The 19,291-nt window shown below is 35.8% G+C and overlaps 1 protein-coding gene and 1 long non-coding RNA gene across 8 annotated transcripts in view; one reads left to right on the top strand and one right to left on the bottom strand.

Annotated features, from left to right (window-relative positions):
* The first annotated feature begins 5,519 nt into the window (after window positions 1–5,519).
* Window positions 5,520–8,063, top strand: LOC147117546 (homeobox protein Hox-A13-like). Its single transcript, XM_085987145.1, has 2 exons — window positions 5,520–6,273; window positions 6,697–8,063. Exons 1-2 carry the CDS (start codon window positions 5,625–5,627, stop codon window positions 6,939–6,941), a joined length of 894 nt encoding a protein of 297 aa, XP_085843271.1. The 5' UTR covers window positions 5,520–5,624; the 3' UTR covers window positions 6,942–8,063.
* A 6,295-nt stretch (window positions 8,064–14,358) lies between these two features.
* Window positions 14,359–19,291, bottom strand: part of LOC147117547 (uncharacterized) — a 28,187-nt gene continuing 23,254 nt past the window's right edge. For 4 of the 7 annotated variants that reach the window (XR_015078474.1, XR_015078472.1, XR_015078473.1 and 1 more), the window contains 2 exons: window positions 16,147–16,323; window positions 14,359–15,519 (listed from right to left, as the gene is read on the bottom strand). This is a non-coding gene — a long non-coding RNA (uncharacterized LOC147117547). Of the gene's footprint in view, window positions 15,520–16,146; window positions 18,995–19,291 lie in introns of those variants that run through there. The other 3 variants (XR_015078476.1, XR_015078475.1, XR_015078470.1) reach the window with 2 other exon arrangements.

Here is a 19,291-nt window from a genome sequence, read left to right on the forward strand (position 1 = left end):
GGCATTGATCAATGGCAGCCAACACAAATACATATATGCAAAATATTTGTATATTGTTGTATTCTGAAACGGCTTGATAATTGAAATTATACAAACACGCATGATATCTAGAGATGCCAAACCCAGTTCTCGTAAGTAACAAGTTGTTCTCCAAGGACATATACATCTACAGGGTCTGTCTCAGGCAGTTGGTCACTGGTACGGGTCATGAGGCAGCATTCACAATTATGATTGAATATACTCGAGATGTTTTATAATTATGAGATAGAAGGAGGAGAACCACTTCCTATCTGTAGTGTGGATATCTTTATTGATATGTATGTTATGATATTGTAAATTAAGCAATTCATGGACAGCGACATTGGTTAATCATTTTGATGGATCTCAGTCGGGCTCCAGGATAGTATTTCGAAATGTTTCAGGAAAGCAGCATGGAATGATTGACAGGATATGTTGGTTTGTGGAGTTGCCGGTTTTCATCTAATAACTGCACAAATATTCCAAATACGATTCGTAAGACCCATATGGTGAACAGGCTGTAATTTAACTGTTGTAGGAAAATGAGCATTGCAATAATACCTTATTGTGATTAATTGGCTAAGGTCTAGAAATAATTCTAACATAAGTAATAGATACATAATAGAGCAACACAAGAATAAAGAGTTTCTTTGTTGGTTTTGTCTAAGTCATTGCTTTGCGTTTTTTAACCTGCAGTGCTCGAAATTTGAAATACTGGTAGTTGCAGTGAATGAAGGACAGCTGATATTGGAATATGAGTGATGTAACTTATATGGCCTATGTGGTAGAAAATCGGAAATCAAAACGACACCCACTAAATTAGCTATTTATCTTAATTATTAAATCGTTAAATATTATTAGTAAATATTCATCAACAACTGAAGGGAACAAATAATAAAAATGTAAAATGTATGATAACATGATCGGTTTAAACACAGTTCCTGGAGTATGTGAATGTTATTTCCTTTTAAAGCGTATTAGGCTGGCAATCATGCAAAAGAGAAACTAAATAGCAACTTTGAGAACATATGCCATATAGGACCTTAAAATTGCCACAAAAGGGTTCTAGAAATGTTTCGAATGTAAAAATAACAAATGCACTCAAGTCAGCTTAGTTCTTTGACATGATAATTGGATTGTACACGAGGCACAATCTATGCTATAGTCTAAACGTATTTCATAACATCCGCAAATAAAATGAACACAAAAATATTTTAAGTCTATGATACTCTTGGACGACGGCTTAAAATGTAGGGGCAAAGATCCAGTTTTAACAGCTTTACGGTTAATACATCCTTTCCATATTATTTGATGGCATATTTATGTTGAAAAATACTTTTTTTAAGCCGTATTGCGCCGAGGAATCACGACTGATAAAATATTCAGAGACATTTGACTGGACCAACATGGAGATCTTCATTCAGAATGAAGAATTTGCGGATTAAAATACACAAGTTTCCTGGACCACGTAAATACTTTCATTAGGTGAAAATGGCAAATCATGATCTCGGTGATCCCCAAAAGCTTGTACACTTTAACCCTATGTTGATGCAATAAAACGAATCAAAATACGAATTCTCTTATTGGAGAACAACGCTTGGACATGTTTTAGGCCACATCAAATTATGAACCAATATGTACAACCGTGTATGTTCTCACTCAACTTGTTTGTAGTTTTACCCCAGCGACCGTTTTGATTTCGGGCACACATAATGCGCACCTATGTAGTATTTATTCGCAATTTCAGCCCGGTAGAACAAAAAACTAGGTTGGTAACATACAGCAAATTAGGACGTCAAGTGCTTTAGCATGGATGTTCTGTAACACGTTTGAAAGTAAATATATTGATCTTATTAAACGAAATAGCAGACCATAATTATAAAAGAGTTTATTTTATATTATAATTCTAAATATGGCTTTATAACGATTCGTGAGCATATCCGGAATGGCGGCGTACAGTACCTCTCTGGACAGTTACTTCTAAGGCGTGCATTTTTGCTCGTTGCCACAATGTAAGCTTCTCATTGGTGATGTACTAATCTGTAAATTGTTTGAAACCATATCTTGGCGATCACACCTGAGACCACAGTACGACCCTCAATACTTTGGCGTATTATTCATTAAGACAGTTGCCTTATCTTCTACAGAATGCCCCGACCTTTTCAAATAACATTGACGTGCCTCTAGTGCAGTCAGTTCAAAACAAGAAGTTTTGTAAACACTGCATTTAAACCGGATGCAATGCTATACAATTTGCAATGTATCTTAAAGCGACTGCATCCATTTCACATCCTTTTGCCAACCATGCAGAAACAGCCTGGAAGTGAAGACGGTATGGTCAGTGGAATCTTTTTTTTATTTGGAGGGTTGTGAGTGGAAAACAAAAGAAAACAAACAAAACGGCAATGAAAAAGTCAATTCTCACGGCTTGCCTTTATAAGAATTCAGACAGGGTCGTCAACGCGTGAATGACAGCACTCACATTGGCTAGACTGCAACTTTCAACTTGACCTTGGCCTTTAGCCGTGTCTAACCCGTATGTAAAAGAGCTGTCCATTTGGTTGCTGCCATTTTGTAGCATAACCTACAATGTGGCCGTTTGAATATGTAACAGTTTGCACTTATAACGCACACATCCCATAGCACAAGACTCTTTTAAAGTGGAAGGCACTCGAGGTTCTACCTATCACTTAAGTATGCAGCCGAATGTTTGCTTCAATTTAACATGTACTTTGTTGGGGGAGGGGCAGCGGTCTCTTAACTCAAGAATGGAGAATTAAATACGACGCCGTGTAAAGCAGTTGCTCAAATGCCTTTCAAGTTAAAACGTAATCCAAAACGACGCAGCCGTTGCCCATTTTTTCGTGTTTAATCTGATAACTGGATATTTAAATGGAAAAACGTACACAATGAAATGTAGCGCATCTTCCGTGTATATTTTGAGTTAACGCTGCGGACACGGCTTTATTAACGATTAACATGGGAGAACTACGTGACAAAATGCTCTCCTTCAAAATATTCAACAACCAAAACTAAATCTAATAAGACCCTTTGTTTATAATGCACGGGGAAAGCAAGATACACCAACTATATTAAATTCAAACTAAGGAGTTGAACCAACTAATAATCATGGGAGGAAGGCGAAGCATTGCCAGCCAGTGACAGATGTACTCGAGTACCATTCATCTTATCAAATAATCATCACTGCAGTATAAACTGCACGAGAACCCATCGAATAGGTTGGTCATGGAACTGAAAGTGTAATCATTTAAGATCTATTGAGAAAGTTTAATAAAATCCTGATTTGGCTTGTCATAATTTCGCTGCAGCGTTGTATGCTTTGAAATGATCGCAATATATTTGCACAATTATTATCCAGAAAACGGTGAACACTTTCAGTTGGTTTCCGAACGGGAGGATAACGTAGAAAATGTCTAGATACGGTGGAGAGGAGTTTTTAATCTTGCTATTTCATGGCATGGTAGTCGACGGAGAATGTTTATATTCAACATAATTGGAATTGCAGCGTCTCTGTTTAAATGACGGTGGCCAGCAGCAGTGTTCCCAAATCACCGAGGTTCCGATCACTTCCAGTCCACATGTAAAGGAACGGCATGTAGCTGTTTCTCAAGCGATTATGATCTCAGTATTAGAATAGTGTGAGAAATACAGAAAAAAGAGAGCAAGAAAATAAAGGAAGAGAAAGTAAAAGAAAACAAGATAGAGAGAGAGATAGAGAGAGAGATAACGAGAGAGAGAAAGAGAGAGAGGAATTATAAAGAACAAAAAGGAGCATTTTAATAGAAAAATGATTGCTCTTAGCAGCTGCATCACTGCAGGAATTAGGTCCTGTGCCAGGAAAACAGGACAAACAAATTACTGAAGCAAGCTTGACGCCTGATACGATATGGTTTCGATTCCACTTATCACAATATCTGATATATAATTAAGTGACTGAAATTGAATTAAAAGTCACCCTTTGTGACGACCCATGTCAACCAAATAGTATTGGCTACATTTTGCTCTCTTTATGCATTTTTACCAGCCACCCTTCCTCATTATGTGATATATGATTATAGTAGGACGGTATACCCCATGCTTTCCGCCTATTGCAGCAAGTTCATTCCAAATACATTTGTAATATAGTTGATATTTATCTATCAAATAACACTTTTAACAATGTGCTAGATATTATAAAATAAATCGTCTTGATGGATTTTAGTACATTTAACAATGTGGTAGATATTATTAAATAATTCACATGTTATCCCTTTTCCATGTATTTAAGTGCGCCAGATACTCATAAAACACATGTACTGATATTTCAATATGAAATCCAGTTATGTAAATACTATTCCTGCTCAAGGAATACACATTTTGTAGCAAGTTAACACGAATCGGCTGCATTAGCGGGGGGAGTAAGAAGGCTGACATTTATTTAAATACTTTTGTATCACGGCTGGCAAACGGCAAATAAAGAATTAGTGAATATCATTATCTGTCTTATAAATGTCCTTTGATCTCGATATATCTTTACTTGTGGCTGGCTAGAAATGTCGCGATTATTATAACAGGTAAACACTTTAATTGGTCACTGCGAATGGAAATTCAAACTGACTTCATTACTCTATAAGATGAGTTCGAAAATGTAAAATGATTGATTTTACTGAGCTCTCCTCTAGTGTTTATTTTAGTTACAAATATTATATCCAGAGTGAAAAGATGCGTTTGCTCAAATATTTATCACATCTTATCAAATCTCGGCTGTGGAATAATTTTGGACTGTCCTTCGGCATTATTACTATTTGGTTTAACGAGTTATGTCATGAAGCAATACAAAGGTCAGACAGATGTTTCCTTTTCACCATCAAAATGCTGCTGCTACTTATTTCTTTAAATGTTATTTTCTTATTGGTTAAAAACACCTTGAGATTTTATGTATGTAGTGCAATTCAAAGAAGGCATAGCTCTAGCCCATCCTGATGCCAGGTTTTGCTCAATCGGTCACTGTTTTGACAGAAAGTACATTTTCATTGAGAAGAGATACAGATTATAAAAAGATGAATTGTAAAAACATCTCTGCAAAGGTAACTTCAACCGCGGCACAATAATCAAATGCACAAATATACAGCCACCGACATTTCAAATATTTTATGTCGTACAGCCTATAATTATGTGAATTATTTATTTCGTTAAATGCAAAAGCCAACCGTTTTAGCTTTGTCTTGTTTTGTGTATGTGCAAAATATCGCCTTTTCCAGTCTGGTCATGCGTTTTCATTTGCACCCACCTATGTGATGCCCATACATAACTGGTTTACTTTGTGCACCGCTGGTATTTTGTTATTTTGATAAATTTATTTTATTCCAATCACTCGTTCACGTAAATACCCAAACGTTGCTTTATTAGACTAATGGAGTATCTACCTTTTTATTCTTCAGATGTTTATCATCCACTTTGCATATCACGTGGTCAGCTCGCAGCCAATGAGGAGGCAACTTTCCGCGACATTGGCGCGTCGATGCTGCTAAGTCTGAGAGATTCAGTATCTCTTTTCAGTCTTGGGGGCTTTTAAAACGGCCACTAGTCTCAATGTTGGACGTGATATGACAGCGTCAGTGATACTTCATCCCCGCTGGATCGACACGGTGATGTTCGTCTACGACAATAGTTTGGATGAAATTAATAAAAACATGGATGGATTTTCAGGAGGGAACTTCACAGCAAATCAATGCAGGAATTTGATGGCCCATCCAGCATCCCTAGCCCCCAGCTCTGCCTACTCGTCGAGTGAAGTGCCAGCCTCTGGCATTGCTGAACCTGTCAAACAGTGTAGTCCTTGTCCTGCTGTTCAAACTTCGTCCAGTGCTTCCCTTCCTTATGGATACTTTGGGAGCAGTTACTATCCCTGCCGAATGAGCCACCATAGCAGCATCAAGTCCTGTGCTCAGCCCTCCACCTTGTCTGGCTATCCTGCCGACAAATATATGGACACGTCCGCCGGCGAGGAATTCACCTCCAGAGCCAAGGAGTTCGCTTTTTACCAAGGTTACGCGGGGCCATACCAGCCGATGCCCAGCTATTTGGACGTACCTGTGGTTCCCACCATCAGCGCTCCGGGAGAACCGAGACACGAAACATTATTACCCATGGAGAGCTACCAGCCCTGGGCAATTACCAATGGGTGGAACGGTCAAGTCTGCTGTTCAAAAGAGCAGCCCCAAGCTACGCACCTCTGGAAATCGAGCCTGCCAGGTAAGTATAGATAAAAAGCAACGCGCTTTCAATTATCTTGAGAAACGAGTTTAATGAAGGGAACAAAGCATTCTGATGTGTAAATACGTACGGGCACCTGGATAATATATAAAATAGATTAGAATTAAGAAATTATATTCGTAATTCTCCAATACAAGTAATACTATATTATCATATGCTTTAATGTTTAGTGTATTGCCTAAATATTATTTTGCATGATTTTTCACAATTAACTCACAATTCTCACGCATTTTTCAAAATTATATTTTCTGCTATATAATTTATTGCAAAAGGTACAGTCTATATAACGTCTCCCGGGTGTGATCTTGAACTTGACTCCGGCGACAGTGTCCGTTTTTAAACTTTTATTTGGTGGCAAGTGCTAAATGCCATGGATGGTAAGGTATGTTTTTCTCTTCACAGACGTCGTTTCGCATCCTTCGGATGCGAGCTCTTTTCGGCGTGGAAGAAAGAAAAGAGTGCCTTATACCAAAGTGCAGTTGAAAGAACTTGAGCGGGAATATGCTACCAATAAATTCATTACCAAGGACAAACGAAGGAGGATATCGGCATCAACGAACCTCTCTGAGAGACAAGTCACTATTTGGTTTCAAAACAGACGAGTCAAAGAAAAGAAAGTTCTTACCAAACTGAAAAGTAACAGCTAGTGCGACAATTCCAGAAACGTTCGGACTTCTTTTGAAAATGTAAAAAAGAACTGATCTCAGCCTGGAGAAAAAAAATACCACCTCAGCTCATTTCTTGATGCTAGATTTTTTTTTCTTTCTGCCTGCACATTGCTTTAAAAAGAACAGAAACACACAAGTAAATATCTAAGAGAGAGATTGTATAAAAATGTTGTTAAAGCAAACTAATTATTCACCAAACGTAAATCAAACCCATTAATCAAGAATCTAGAGGGTTGCTATTTTTAAATGTAGTAAACATGCGGGGTAAATTGTTTAGTGCATATAAAATATATCACTTAAAAAGAATAAATGTACCAATTTGATTTATACAGTACCTTCGCATAAACGTCATCAAAGCACCTGAAGAAAATGTGTATTGCTGAAAAAGGTTCTGGTTAATAAAGAAAACTAGAGTGCATGCTATTTTTTCCTCAGGTAAACCATGGGATATATCGTGAAATGTATAATAAAATGTATGTTTACGCACTACATTTTCTTTGGAAGGGATGCGCTATCTCTAAAGATATTAATGTACAGGTAGAAGGAAGAATATATTCTAAACAGCAATGTATATGGGAAAGTAAATACGTACTATTCTAGGACTCTACATTTTGTCTTATGTATATATTTAGGAGCACCCACGCCTTTCGCAATTAAACAGCAAAGTAGATTGCCATTTTCTACAAACGGAGTAAAGATCTGTCTGCAAACATGGAAACCCCCCTCCCGTGTAAATTAACTAAATATTAAGTCTTTTTTGTCTGCTTGTTATATTACCCACCTCACATAGGATTAGACTCCACGCAGACTTAAGGCGCATAGCTTCCTTCCTAAAGATGACAACATCTGTGTGCAATTGTATTTTTTTAAATACCGCATTGTATATCTGCTTGCACCTCTCCTGCTTAGTTAATATATACCAATTATAGTTACAAAATTAAATCACGAATGATAATCATGAAATTAAGATATGTCTTGCATTGCTATTATGCAGCTGTTTAATCTGTATACCCTATTCTCTTTATTCATCTAGTGAATTACTTGCATTAAAACAAATTATTTCACGAATAAAAAGGTCTTTATAAACAATAGCGTCGCATTTTTTGTTAAGAAACATGACGCCAGCTAAGAGATTTTAAAACGAAAATGTAGAGAATATGGGCCAAGTAGATTTGTTCTTGATGTCAGCTAGGCCATTTGTTTAAAATGCCTTGAAAACATGCTATCGTACTAAAGTTCTTAGAAATAATCAAGAAATTTGCTAAGAATAAAAGGTATCCGTGAATATTCCCTGCTGTTTTTAATTGAAAACATTACTACCAGGAAAAGTATCACGATTATTACGATATAAACACTTTTTGGAAGTGGAATCCCTAAGTTTGTATATGAAAATATGCTGAAAGTTTAAAAGCATTAAGCATTAGAGTCTCCATATTCTGATTGGAAATATACGCTCTGCTTTTGGTTTGTATATGGGGGCAGGGCGTTAGGAGAGGGGCTTAAACCTTGACCTTGACGAAAACAGATAGTCTTTGACCTTGACGATTAACAGCCTATGAATAGTCATGAAGTGTATTGGTAGAGCAAGTGCGCCATCTACTGTCACATCTGCGGGTATTCATTTATACGGGCTTTGAGCAAGCGAGCAACCAACCTAACATATTTGTTTCAACAATAAACAAGCAGTGGGTGAACTGTGGCCGTCAAATGTAGGTCATTAACACTAACAACGAATTATGCATTGTCCAAATTGTGTGAAAGCTCAGAGAAATAATTTTAAAAGTTCGAATTTCGACGACTTGCCAGGAATGATTTACTACATATATATATAATAATATGTAAACAATAAAACCGGCAAAAACAATCACCAAGCTTTTGGTGTTGTACTAAAAATCACAAGTGGGAAAGTGTAGAATCAATATAAAGAAAGAGCTATGGTAACATATTTTGTAAATTAATTTCCACGGATAATTTAGATTTCAGCCGCTGTAAAATAACTAAAGAAAAGGTAGCCAAACTGATCATGCAAAGATTATCACTATCACATTTGTGAAATGCATAGTTTTATTTTAATGATGTTTAAAAATATATATTTGCTCAGTCAGTCTATAGCGTGTCTGTCTATGTATCCATCCTTCCATCACTCTATCTATCTGCATCTTTTCCTATTTGCTTCTGCCAGTATTATCAATTCAATTCCATACTCATGCACACCATATCTGATAAAATAGTTGTACATTTTAGTAGCTAATTTCACAAAACTAAAGCAATCACTTAGCTGTTTTTTCCCCTGTAAATGGTATTATGGAATTTAGTTAGAAACAACTCAAGATTTTAAGAATTGTGTCTATATATTTATAAAGCATGCAGTCTATATTAATTTCAAATAGAAACTGTGGAAAATTGTATGTGAAATTCCATAATCTGTTTTTTTTGTAGGAAGTAGAAGTGTAAAACTATCATTTAATCTGCCTTTGTACCTTTGCATCAACCAAAAATTGAAGCTATTTAACACAATTTTTCATTTTTTTTAATACAGAGTTACAGATAAATTCAATAGACATGCAAACAGTATTCCGTTTTTATCGCAGGCGTTGTAGAATTGCGCTCTTTGCAATTATTAATTGTGACCAAGCTAAGCAGGCTCGCTTATGTAACCAATGAATTTTTGTAACATTTATTTCCAATCAATGTTAAATGGGTAATGTCCAGCCCAGCTTGTGTCCTTTCTTAATACAGCCCAAACCGCAATCCAGGTGTTGCCTATTGCAAAATGAAAGCTGATTTGTCAAAATGTTGTGGGATTATAAAATTCTACACTCATCACATGACGCATTCGAACCAATCACGGCATCCTCTTATAAAGTCCGACTAAATATTTGTTGGAAAACACTTGAAAAGAACCACCCACATTCTCTCTGATCAAGGCAGGTCTAATGATCAGCTTATAGTTGTTTACTAGATGCACTGAGTTTAGAAATATCGCAAGATTTCTATTTACACGGAAGAGGAATAAATAGTTAATTGGTATTTTATTAGTTATGATTAACCATTGTTGATTGGTGCGATCAAAACAGATCATTAGTATAGATGTAACTGACAATTATCAGTGCTTTCCAAAGAAATCAATCCAGTGCAAACATTTATTTCGGGCTGTTTTTTGCCGATCTTGGGCTTTAAGTAAAATATACTAAAGGGAAAAGGCTATACGTAGCCATTGAGCAGTGACTGGGACATTTCAGATTATTCGATTCATTTCTTGTTATTCATTTATTGCAAGATAAAGGAGCAAGTAAAGTTAACCATATAGTCAATGTTACCCCGTGATATAAGCACAGCAAAGCAGAAAATGCAATCAGTTGAAACAGGAATTCTAGAATATATTCATTTAGCCTTCGGTTCTTCCAATCGTTCTGCGTCAATGGATTCATCTTGAACTGTGAATCTCCATTTACAGTAAATAAACGTACCTTTTATGAGTACAGTGGCGATCACGAGCGATTAACCTAATTTATTGTAAAAACGATAATGCATTTTGGATCATTGAATTTGTGTTGCGAAATAACCCCAGTAAGGGTCTCCTGTGCAGTCCTCGCGGAGAAGCTCGCACATGTTACTTTAGAATGCCATAAAAGACTTGTAATTTCGATAGAAATACACGAAACAAAACATTATTAATCGAACTTAAAGGAATCCATGCGCTGTATCGGCTATAATTATAACAGCGCATATCATTCTATCATATATTAGCGCACATTAGAAACAAAGCAGCATTTGACGAGAACTGAAGGCGTATTGAGGCCTGGAAATGTCTTCAATGCAGTTTTAGATTTCATTTCGCTTCTCTTATCGCCACCTTTTTAAAATATACAAACGTTCACATCATTGTATCTATATCCAAATTAAATTAACTTGGAGTGATTGTTCTATTCGCAGCCCGTGTGTTTATTTATATCTTGATAAAATGGTATATTTGATTTATTTTGTTTCTTTCCTTTCACTCGGCTGTAGACAAACTATCAATTCTAAGGCTATACATAATTCATTATATGAGGTATATATATATACTACAAAACGCGTTTTAATTTTTTGCGTTTATTGCTAAGCAGAACGTCTTATCATACAGTTAAATGTATCCAAAAATTAATATTCTTAATAATAAGAACCAAATAAATAAATATTTAACGTCTAGTGTGAATCATTACAAAATAATATTTAATGAATTCAACGAAGAACCTCGGGCTGCTTAAAGTGGAGTTTTAATTAAACGTACTATCCCCCAATGAACAGTATGCACAGCTATTTGAAAGGGCTACCTATATTTTTAAACAAAATTACATCAAACTGACTTTAAAATTGTTGAATTTACTTTAAAATTTATAACCAAATATTATCAAGCCAATTCGATCCAAAAATTAACTTGTTTTTATAAATGAAAAATAAAGCGGAGCCTTAGTACTGTAATATGTCTGGTTCTAGTTAACTCAAAGGTGCTTGGTTGTACACGTTGACTCGTTATTTTACTTTAATTTAGAATAGAATATACCCACAGTGCAAAAATAGTGCCTACTAGATAAGACATTTTTGACAACATGGATCCGGAAAAGTATAACCCTTTAGAAATGGGATATGTCGGAAACACTCGCGGTATCGGAGACCTACTTTAGTCGTTTATGTATCCAATATATTGCACAAATAATAAACTGCATTTTATAAAATGAAAATATATAGTACACAAAAAAGGCCATTTATGCAACCTCAAACATTGAATTTACAGACTACCTGCCACAGTATAATCTTTGCGAATATCAATTTTGTGTGCGCATATTAATGGATGCATATCAACATGAAATATATCCGTTTATTTGATATATCTATATACTAAACGGATATATTTCATGTTGATATACACATAATAATTAAATAATTAAATACTTTGTTAAGTCTAAAAAGGTTTGTTAAAAATAAAATCTACACTATTTAGTTAAAGCTCAAAGTCTTTCCAGGAATCTGAACAGATCTTAATATAGGAAGTCACATAAAAACATAGTGCAGGCTGTGTTTTTTAATACACATAAAAAATCTGTACACACACATATTTGGGGCAGGTTATGCTGCAGGATATTTCGGGTGTGTAATGTTACACTTTTAACTGACTAATGGGTTTTAAGTTTGCAAACTAACTTGAGGAATAATTAAAGAATTATATGTCTAATATATTCTAGTGCATTTTGTTGGGAAATATATTTCAGATCGCGGAAATCTTTTTTTAATACTGCTATTGATAAAAATTAAATTTGAGTATTTGCAAACGCTCTTAAGTATTTTCTAATTAACTGTGCGATGATGTCAGTATAATTCCACTTAACAATATAAAATCACAAATCAAAAAAATAGCTTTAATATACCGTAATACATTTAGCATGATGTATAATTCGAGACTTCCTTAAAATTACAAGTCCAACTGTTCCATTTAGGGGATATTCTATGTTGGACATAAAATGATTCATTACGTCTTAATTGTATTATTATTTTTGCATCTCCAAATGCAAGCCTGAGATTAAAGTAATGACTATATGTCACGAAAAACAAAAAAAACCTTGATTTTTTAATCTTTATTTTCATTCTTTAATAGAGTAAATGTAATTTCTGTGACGGTTTATGAAATATTGAATCGCTTTGAATTATTTTTTGCGCGTGGTCTTACAGCTCAGTTTCCAGTAGTGTAGTGATGCTCTTTAATGGTTTGCCGAAATAATACAGTCCGAAATGTTCTTCAGTATAATCAACGTCGAAGATTTGTCCAGCTCCAACTATTATTCTGAGGTGTTATTTATGTATCGTATTTGGAATGTGATATGGTTCTCATTTCTTTGTTAATGTGATTTGTTTTCAAATAGTTAATGAATTAGCAGTAAAACTTTAGCTTTGTATCTCTACATGGACGGATGTAAACAGATAAAATAAAAGTTCCAATGGTAAATTCGTTCACAGTTGTGTGAAAGCATACTCTTGAAAAACTGAAGCAGCATATTGTGATATGAACTTTGCCCATTGAGCTCAAAGCATTTATTACGTTCTACATTCAGAAAAATATATAACGGCATTCAGAGCCACTGTCATCCAAAGTAATTTACATAACTCATTACTAAAGCATCAGAATGAGTGCTCATGCAATTCGTTAATTGTAGCTTTCATTAAAACACAGTTCACTCCGTCTCTTCTCAGATGCACACAGTCGCGGTCAGTCTTGTTGACATTTAACACAATTTCAGTATGTCAATGTAATTCCATATGTTCTTTCAGTTGAAAGGGATTCAGTCATTTTTCACATTCAAAGTTTAGTGAGCACACATTCGACGTGTGTGTGTTCTGAATGTTCATCTAGGAGACAACTGCATCACACCACGGCTTGGGATATGCTAACCTGCCGAAGATTAGATGCAATTAGAAGACTGCCGCTGCTGTGTTCATATGGGTACGCCAACTTGGCACTGAACAGATATAAGGCTTCAGGAAATGTTCCGAACCCACCGCACCTGCGCATTCTGAAGTACCGGCTACTTATTGAAAGACTGAGGATTAGAAACTGGAAGAATCCATCCGAAATATGCAGGAAAATAGTTCATATACTCATGTCACAGTTTTTGCTACATGTTGAGGTGAGTAGAGCGCCTTTTAATGAAGAGAATCCTGAAATTCCAAGCTGTGTTCCTCTAGCCAAGTTCAAAGTAAGGAGCTTTCAAGTTCAAACCCGGCCAGTTCAGGTGAAACTCTGCATTCCTTCTAGCTATTTCAATGCTCATGACTGCTTGGCCCAGCTTTTATATTGCAATAGAGGAGAGGCGCCAGTTAACACAAATGTTTTCGTGAAGGATAATACTGCCTAAAATTACCACTGAACTATTATTGGGTTTATTTAACATATTTATTTTTATATTTCATATGAGTCCCGCTTTCAAGCACTAAACCTATAGCTGAAATGTTGCTTTGTCGGCAACGGGCATATCTCCAAATTATTTTTTGTCGTGCATGCCAAGTTCAAACCATTAGATGAACTACTCACCCTCCTCAAATTGGTATTTCATATAAAAGTGATAATGAATGTTTGGTTCAAAATAAAATCGCACGTGTAAGACTGAAAAATGCTCAGAGTTGAAACATTGTTCGCGTGTATTTGTAAATAAAACACCAATGTTACGACGATTAAGCCCAAATTATTCAAAAGGGAAGTTCCAGTATTAATTAATATCTAATTTATTTAGCCATGCAGTGTTAAAAAAGCACCGGCTGAGCGTTTTCTTCATGACTTATTCGGCAGCTTGACATATTTGGATTCCAAATTGTGGAATGTATTGAAATAATTGCATAAAGTATCATATTAAAATACGTGAAAGAGTTTTAATAATTTTATTGGGCAACTATACAGACGTTAAAAAGAATTCGGAATCAAAGTAGTACATATTTACCATAACAAGATTGATACATTGCGAATTGCCAATATTATAGATACACGCATTCCTTTTCATAGTATAGTGCATGATGACAGAGAAAATAAGAAACCTCCGCGCAAATAAGTAAAAAGTGTAAAATGCTCACTTATAATTTGTAAACCGTGTTGGCGTCAGGTTTCACTGCCAATCCTTACTAAATACGCGCGATCCTGCGAGGGTATTACTGTGCTGTCCTGGTTTTGATCGGGCACCAAAAGAATATTAGAAAAATCAAGTTTAAAATATTTATTTTGCTTAGTTGTGGGTCACAGAATTCTATGTAGAATGTCTTATTTCACAGTAATTTTAATAAATCTACTGTGGTTCAACAAAATTACAATGAAACAAAACGATACAACTTTGGCTTAGTTTTCATCTTCAAGTATAATCTGCTCGGAGGCTATGCCCTATTATTGCTCTACTCGGGCTGTTTTTTTAATCTTAAAAAAATCATATTATATCAATTCAACTCATCTTTCTAATAAAGTGCTCCTTTCTTGAAGTATTTAAATGAACTTTCTGCAGAATTTCCGAGACGCTAGGCATAAAAATGGCCGCCCGTCACCGTTGTCTTGTCATTGCCAGTGTCACTGAACAAGGGGGCAAAACAACCACTCACACAAAAACAACATGGATTTTCGTTAAAAGAGACGTAACCTTCTGAGGCCAATCATTTGCAGTTTAGATTTTGAAATTCATGACATTCATTTTTTGGTAATCAGAGAAAAATAAAGTCATTGTAGACCCCCTCCACCAAGAAAGGATTTTATTTTTCAGTTTATTTGATTTCACACCATTGACTTAGAATGCTATTGGCTCGAAAATATATGAACGGATATATACGGGCGCAGTTTGCCGGGACAATTTCGATGTCAGCTTATTTTTGAACTAATAACTGCGATGAAGTATTACAATAATGTGAAGGAATTCCGTTAAAAGGCGACAGTTACTGTCTGACAATAGCTCCAGTTGAAGATGTCATTATATGTAGGGGGCTAAATGAGGAAATATCCACTTCCACTTATCCATGAAGATACTCTTCTCATTTGCAACGTTTTTCCCGTCTAAAAAAAGGAGACAGATAATGCAGTAATGAGTTAAACCATTCCACGTTAGAAAATTAGCTTGGGGTGTAGTATAGCAAAGTGCTTTTGCGGTTGCACGCAATTAAGACATATGTTACTTTATTTCCACAGTGATAAGTAAGGTGCAATGTAATTCGTGGGAACAAGTGAATAACTAATATGAATACAATATCCTGCAAAACCAGTAAAGGCTGGTTGTTTGCATACCGCATTGAATAGCTTGAGGGTAACAACAAAAGTGTGCTCACCGCAAAAATAGCTATTAATTTTTACCCCGTGGATAGTGATACTTTAAAGTTAATGAATCCATGCACGACTAATTATATTTTTATTCACTGCCCCATTACATTACAATTAATGACAAGATCAACTTTACAAATGTCGGCAGTGCTCGCCCAAATATTTATCTTTTCTTCAAGAGGAACATTGGAATTAAGCCATTTTCATTATGATTCATTTTAATTTCGGATAGTATAACTCTCATCTTGAAAAGTACCTTTTTTTTACTTGTGCAGCATTTTCCAAAGTTGAAGTTCAATGTTAAGCAGGCTGTGCACCCTTAAACTGCAAAGTCGTCAAATAGCTCAAGTAAAGACTTTGTCTTACCACAATCTTGCTTCTGTGCTTGTTTTTATGTTCAAACTTCAGCACTAGTGTTTTTAATCCGATTTTGTTTCTGACAATAACTGCGACGAAGCTGCAAAGTATACATCAGTGTGAAGAAATTCAGCTTCATCCGGGTCCCATCTCTCCCGTTGAGTTGGACTCCTGCAGGAAAATAGTCTACGCCGCAATAATTCACTGATCCCCTTAAACTTCGGCATTTACATTACATTTCATTCACATCAAATATCAACCGAATGTCCGCAGTGTGTGCCTGATATGACAACAACAAGGTGGGTATATTTAATTTTTGGAACCACCTCTTTAGCTTTACGTGACTATATTCTTGGAAATGACTACGACTAAAGACTAAAAATGACGACACGAGTTAATTTGATGTAGAATCTGTAATTACAAGTCAACTGTAAAAGGGCGATACTTACTGCAATACAAGTGTGATAACTGGGAAATGGATTGAAAATGGCGCAGCCTATAAGGTGGATCTTTGCTCGTTTTTCGGCTTTTATTTAATCGAAAACGCAATCGCCAGCTTCCCTTTTTCGTTTGGAAGATTATTAAACAGCTGCAACTTTGCTTCTGTTATTCTCTTTGAAGTATTACAGGCAAACGGCGTTAAAACACATAGCAACATACCTACGTAGAATCCATCCTTCTCGCAGAGAAAGAAAGGGGCAAGGAACTAGATTTTGATCAACACGTAGCAAAGACGCGCAATGTACAGTACTCTTTAAAACTCAGCCGGACTTTTATCAGACAAAGGCCGCGTCCTTGTCTCTTTTTGGGGACGCCTGAATGCTCACGTTAACTGGGGATGTCAAGGATTCCATGTAGGTGGCGTCTTTAGCTCACCCCTGGTCAGCTATAATGCCTATTCGGGCATCTGGCGAAGCTGGTTGTCAAAGCTGCTATTAAAACAGCAAGTCAAACTAAACCGCTTTCGGTTTTCATAGGCGCCTTGTTTTTAATTATATTATGAGAAACACTGTACATATGTCGGAATTTGCCCATTCTTACAGCGACAGATCGTACCACTGTCCTATCGGATTTCCTTTATTTTTAAAAATCGTAAAACTTCAAATTCTACATCATACTTAAGTAATTTTGAATACGGAGGTTACTAAATATACCCGATTGCGAGTCAATCCTATTTAGTTTTAAAACCATTCTATGCTATTTGATTCATATCTTATTTTTAAACTGTCAAATTTGCAGCCACTCGCACATTATGACTCCCCTGTATCATTCCGTTTCATACAAATCATTTTTTCTAACAAGACTTTAAATAAAAATGTAGAAGTGTTGGGTAAGTGTAATGAGCAACGGTTGAACTGCACACATAGACTTTATATTCAATATTATCAAGCTTTATTATAAAATATGGCGTTTATATATAATTATATTAATATTCTCTGTGTTTTCAGTATCCAAAATTACTGTTTTATATGCTGGCCTTATTTTATAGCGATTGAATTATCCGATTACGGCAGGCCAGAAAATGAATAAAATCTGTGATGCAAGCATTTGCAGAATTTTCATATCGTTGTTGAGCATTTATCATAACGAAACAATTAGAAAAACAAGATTAAATTGTCATCTTGTAGCTAGAATGGTTTCTAGTAAAGATATTTTTAGAGCATGGAATTTAATTTAAATATAAGGTCTTTCTGGCAAATGTTTATGGCAAAGGTCCTTTTTCCCAGAAAACCTGTTTGTTTTGGCACTGCGCAGTTGTTTTTGGAACAGCAATAAGCTAATTTGTGACAAATTCGAAGGCAAAGTTTAACTTCAACTCTTTTCTATAGTCCCATTCTTTTCAACAACACCAGGGTTCATTGCGTGGCTTTCAAACTCTTAGGCGTGTATTTAAATCAGAGATTGTTACACGGTGATAGTGTACCTAAATAAAGTGTATTTTATTGGACGTTTTTTAATGAATATATCCCTCGCTAAACTAAATTATTTTTAAAAAATCTCAATTTGCACTAAATCTGAGTCGATTACGTATTCAGTTGTCCTTGTTGACATTTTATAGAATTATGAAAAAAATGTGGCCACGGCCAATGTCAAATAGAACAACATTCCCTTTAGCCGCTTTTGTTCACGTCTGTTTGTTTCATCCTAAACTTATTTTCAATGACGGCAAGTGTTCTTGAATAACACATGCACAAAAACTCTGTCTGAAATGTGAAACTGTGCTGCACATTGGATTTTTTTTAACGCTAATATTTCTCGAAATCCACCTAAACGGATACCTGCTTTATCTATTTTGCTGATAGGGCGAGGATTTTGTATGTGGTGGAGTTGAACGTGACCATGCCCGCTTGCCCACAAGCCAGAAGCAGCATAACAATTCTAAGAAAAATATTCTGTTCACCTCCCACATTTGGCAGATTTGTACGGATTCATTTTTATGGGAGAAATAACCTTATATCGATTTGGATACATTCACAAAAACACAGAGAAGCCTACGCCCATGTCGAACTTGTGGACGGTCTAACTTATCTGCCCTACGTCTCTGTGGGGTCTATCGATGATTGTGCGCCCTTATGGGTTTTTTAAGGGAAGATAGGAGAGATTATTATACATAAAACACGATTTAGCCATTTAAAGATTGTCCTCTCAGCATTATGTACTTCGGTCAGGTTTCTTATAGAGTTTTGATCATTATTTATCCCTAATTTCACAAATTCCGTACAGGCGAAATAGGTATGTTGCACAGTTTTCTCTCATTAAAATGCTAAGAGAAAGCAAAGGGAATTATTTGACAATAAAAATGCAGAATATTCCCACAATATTCCAGCAGAACAAATATGTAAGAGATAGGTCGAAAATCGTTCTTTCTAGAAAATAAACAGTTTTTGATATATTTCCACTGCGGAAATCGTTAGCAGTTATTTCCACGTCCACCCTCGTTTCAAGCCAGCTTATTGGAGCGACGTGAAGTAAATGTGCCAAATGCGTCTCTGGTGTGAAGGTTGAACACCTTCACAGTATTATTCGAGCTTTCCTTTCCCCCTTTAGAAATGTGCAGAGCTCAGATGTAAGGAGCTTTGCGCTCCTGGTGCGAGGGGGGAATCCAAAGTGATGCATGTCAATTTCTCCAGGCATCAGGTCACATGACTGGCTT

The sequence above is a fragment of the Somniosus microcephalus genome, chromosome 5 (assembly GCF_052327205.1).
Source record: "Somniosus microcephalus isolate GS21.2 chromosome 5, FLI_Smic_1.0, whole genome shotgun sequence".
Classification (NCBI taxonomy): Eukaryota; Metazoa; Chordata; class Chondrichthyes; order Squaliformes; family Somniosidae; genus Somniosus; species Somniosus microcephalus.

What these genes read in the sequence shown, in the direction of transcription:
- LOC147117546 (XM_085987145.1), top strand. Translation starts at nt 5,625, where the DNA reads ATGACAGCGTCAGTGATACTTCATCCCCGCTGGATCGACACGGTGATG. An exon ending in CTGGAAATCGAGCCTGCCAG is followed by an intron (nt 6,274 to 6,696) that starts GTAAGTATAGAT and finishes TTCTCTTCACAG; the next exon opens with ACGTCGTTTCGCATCCTTCG.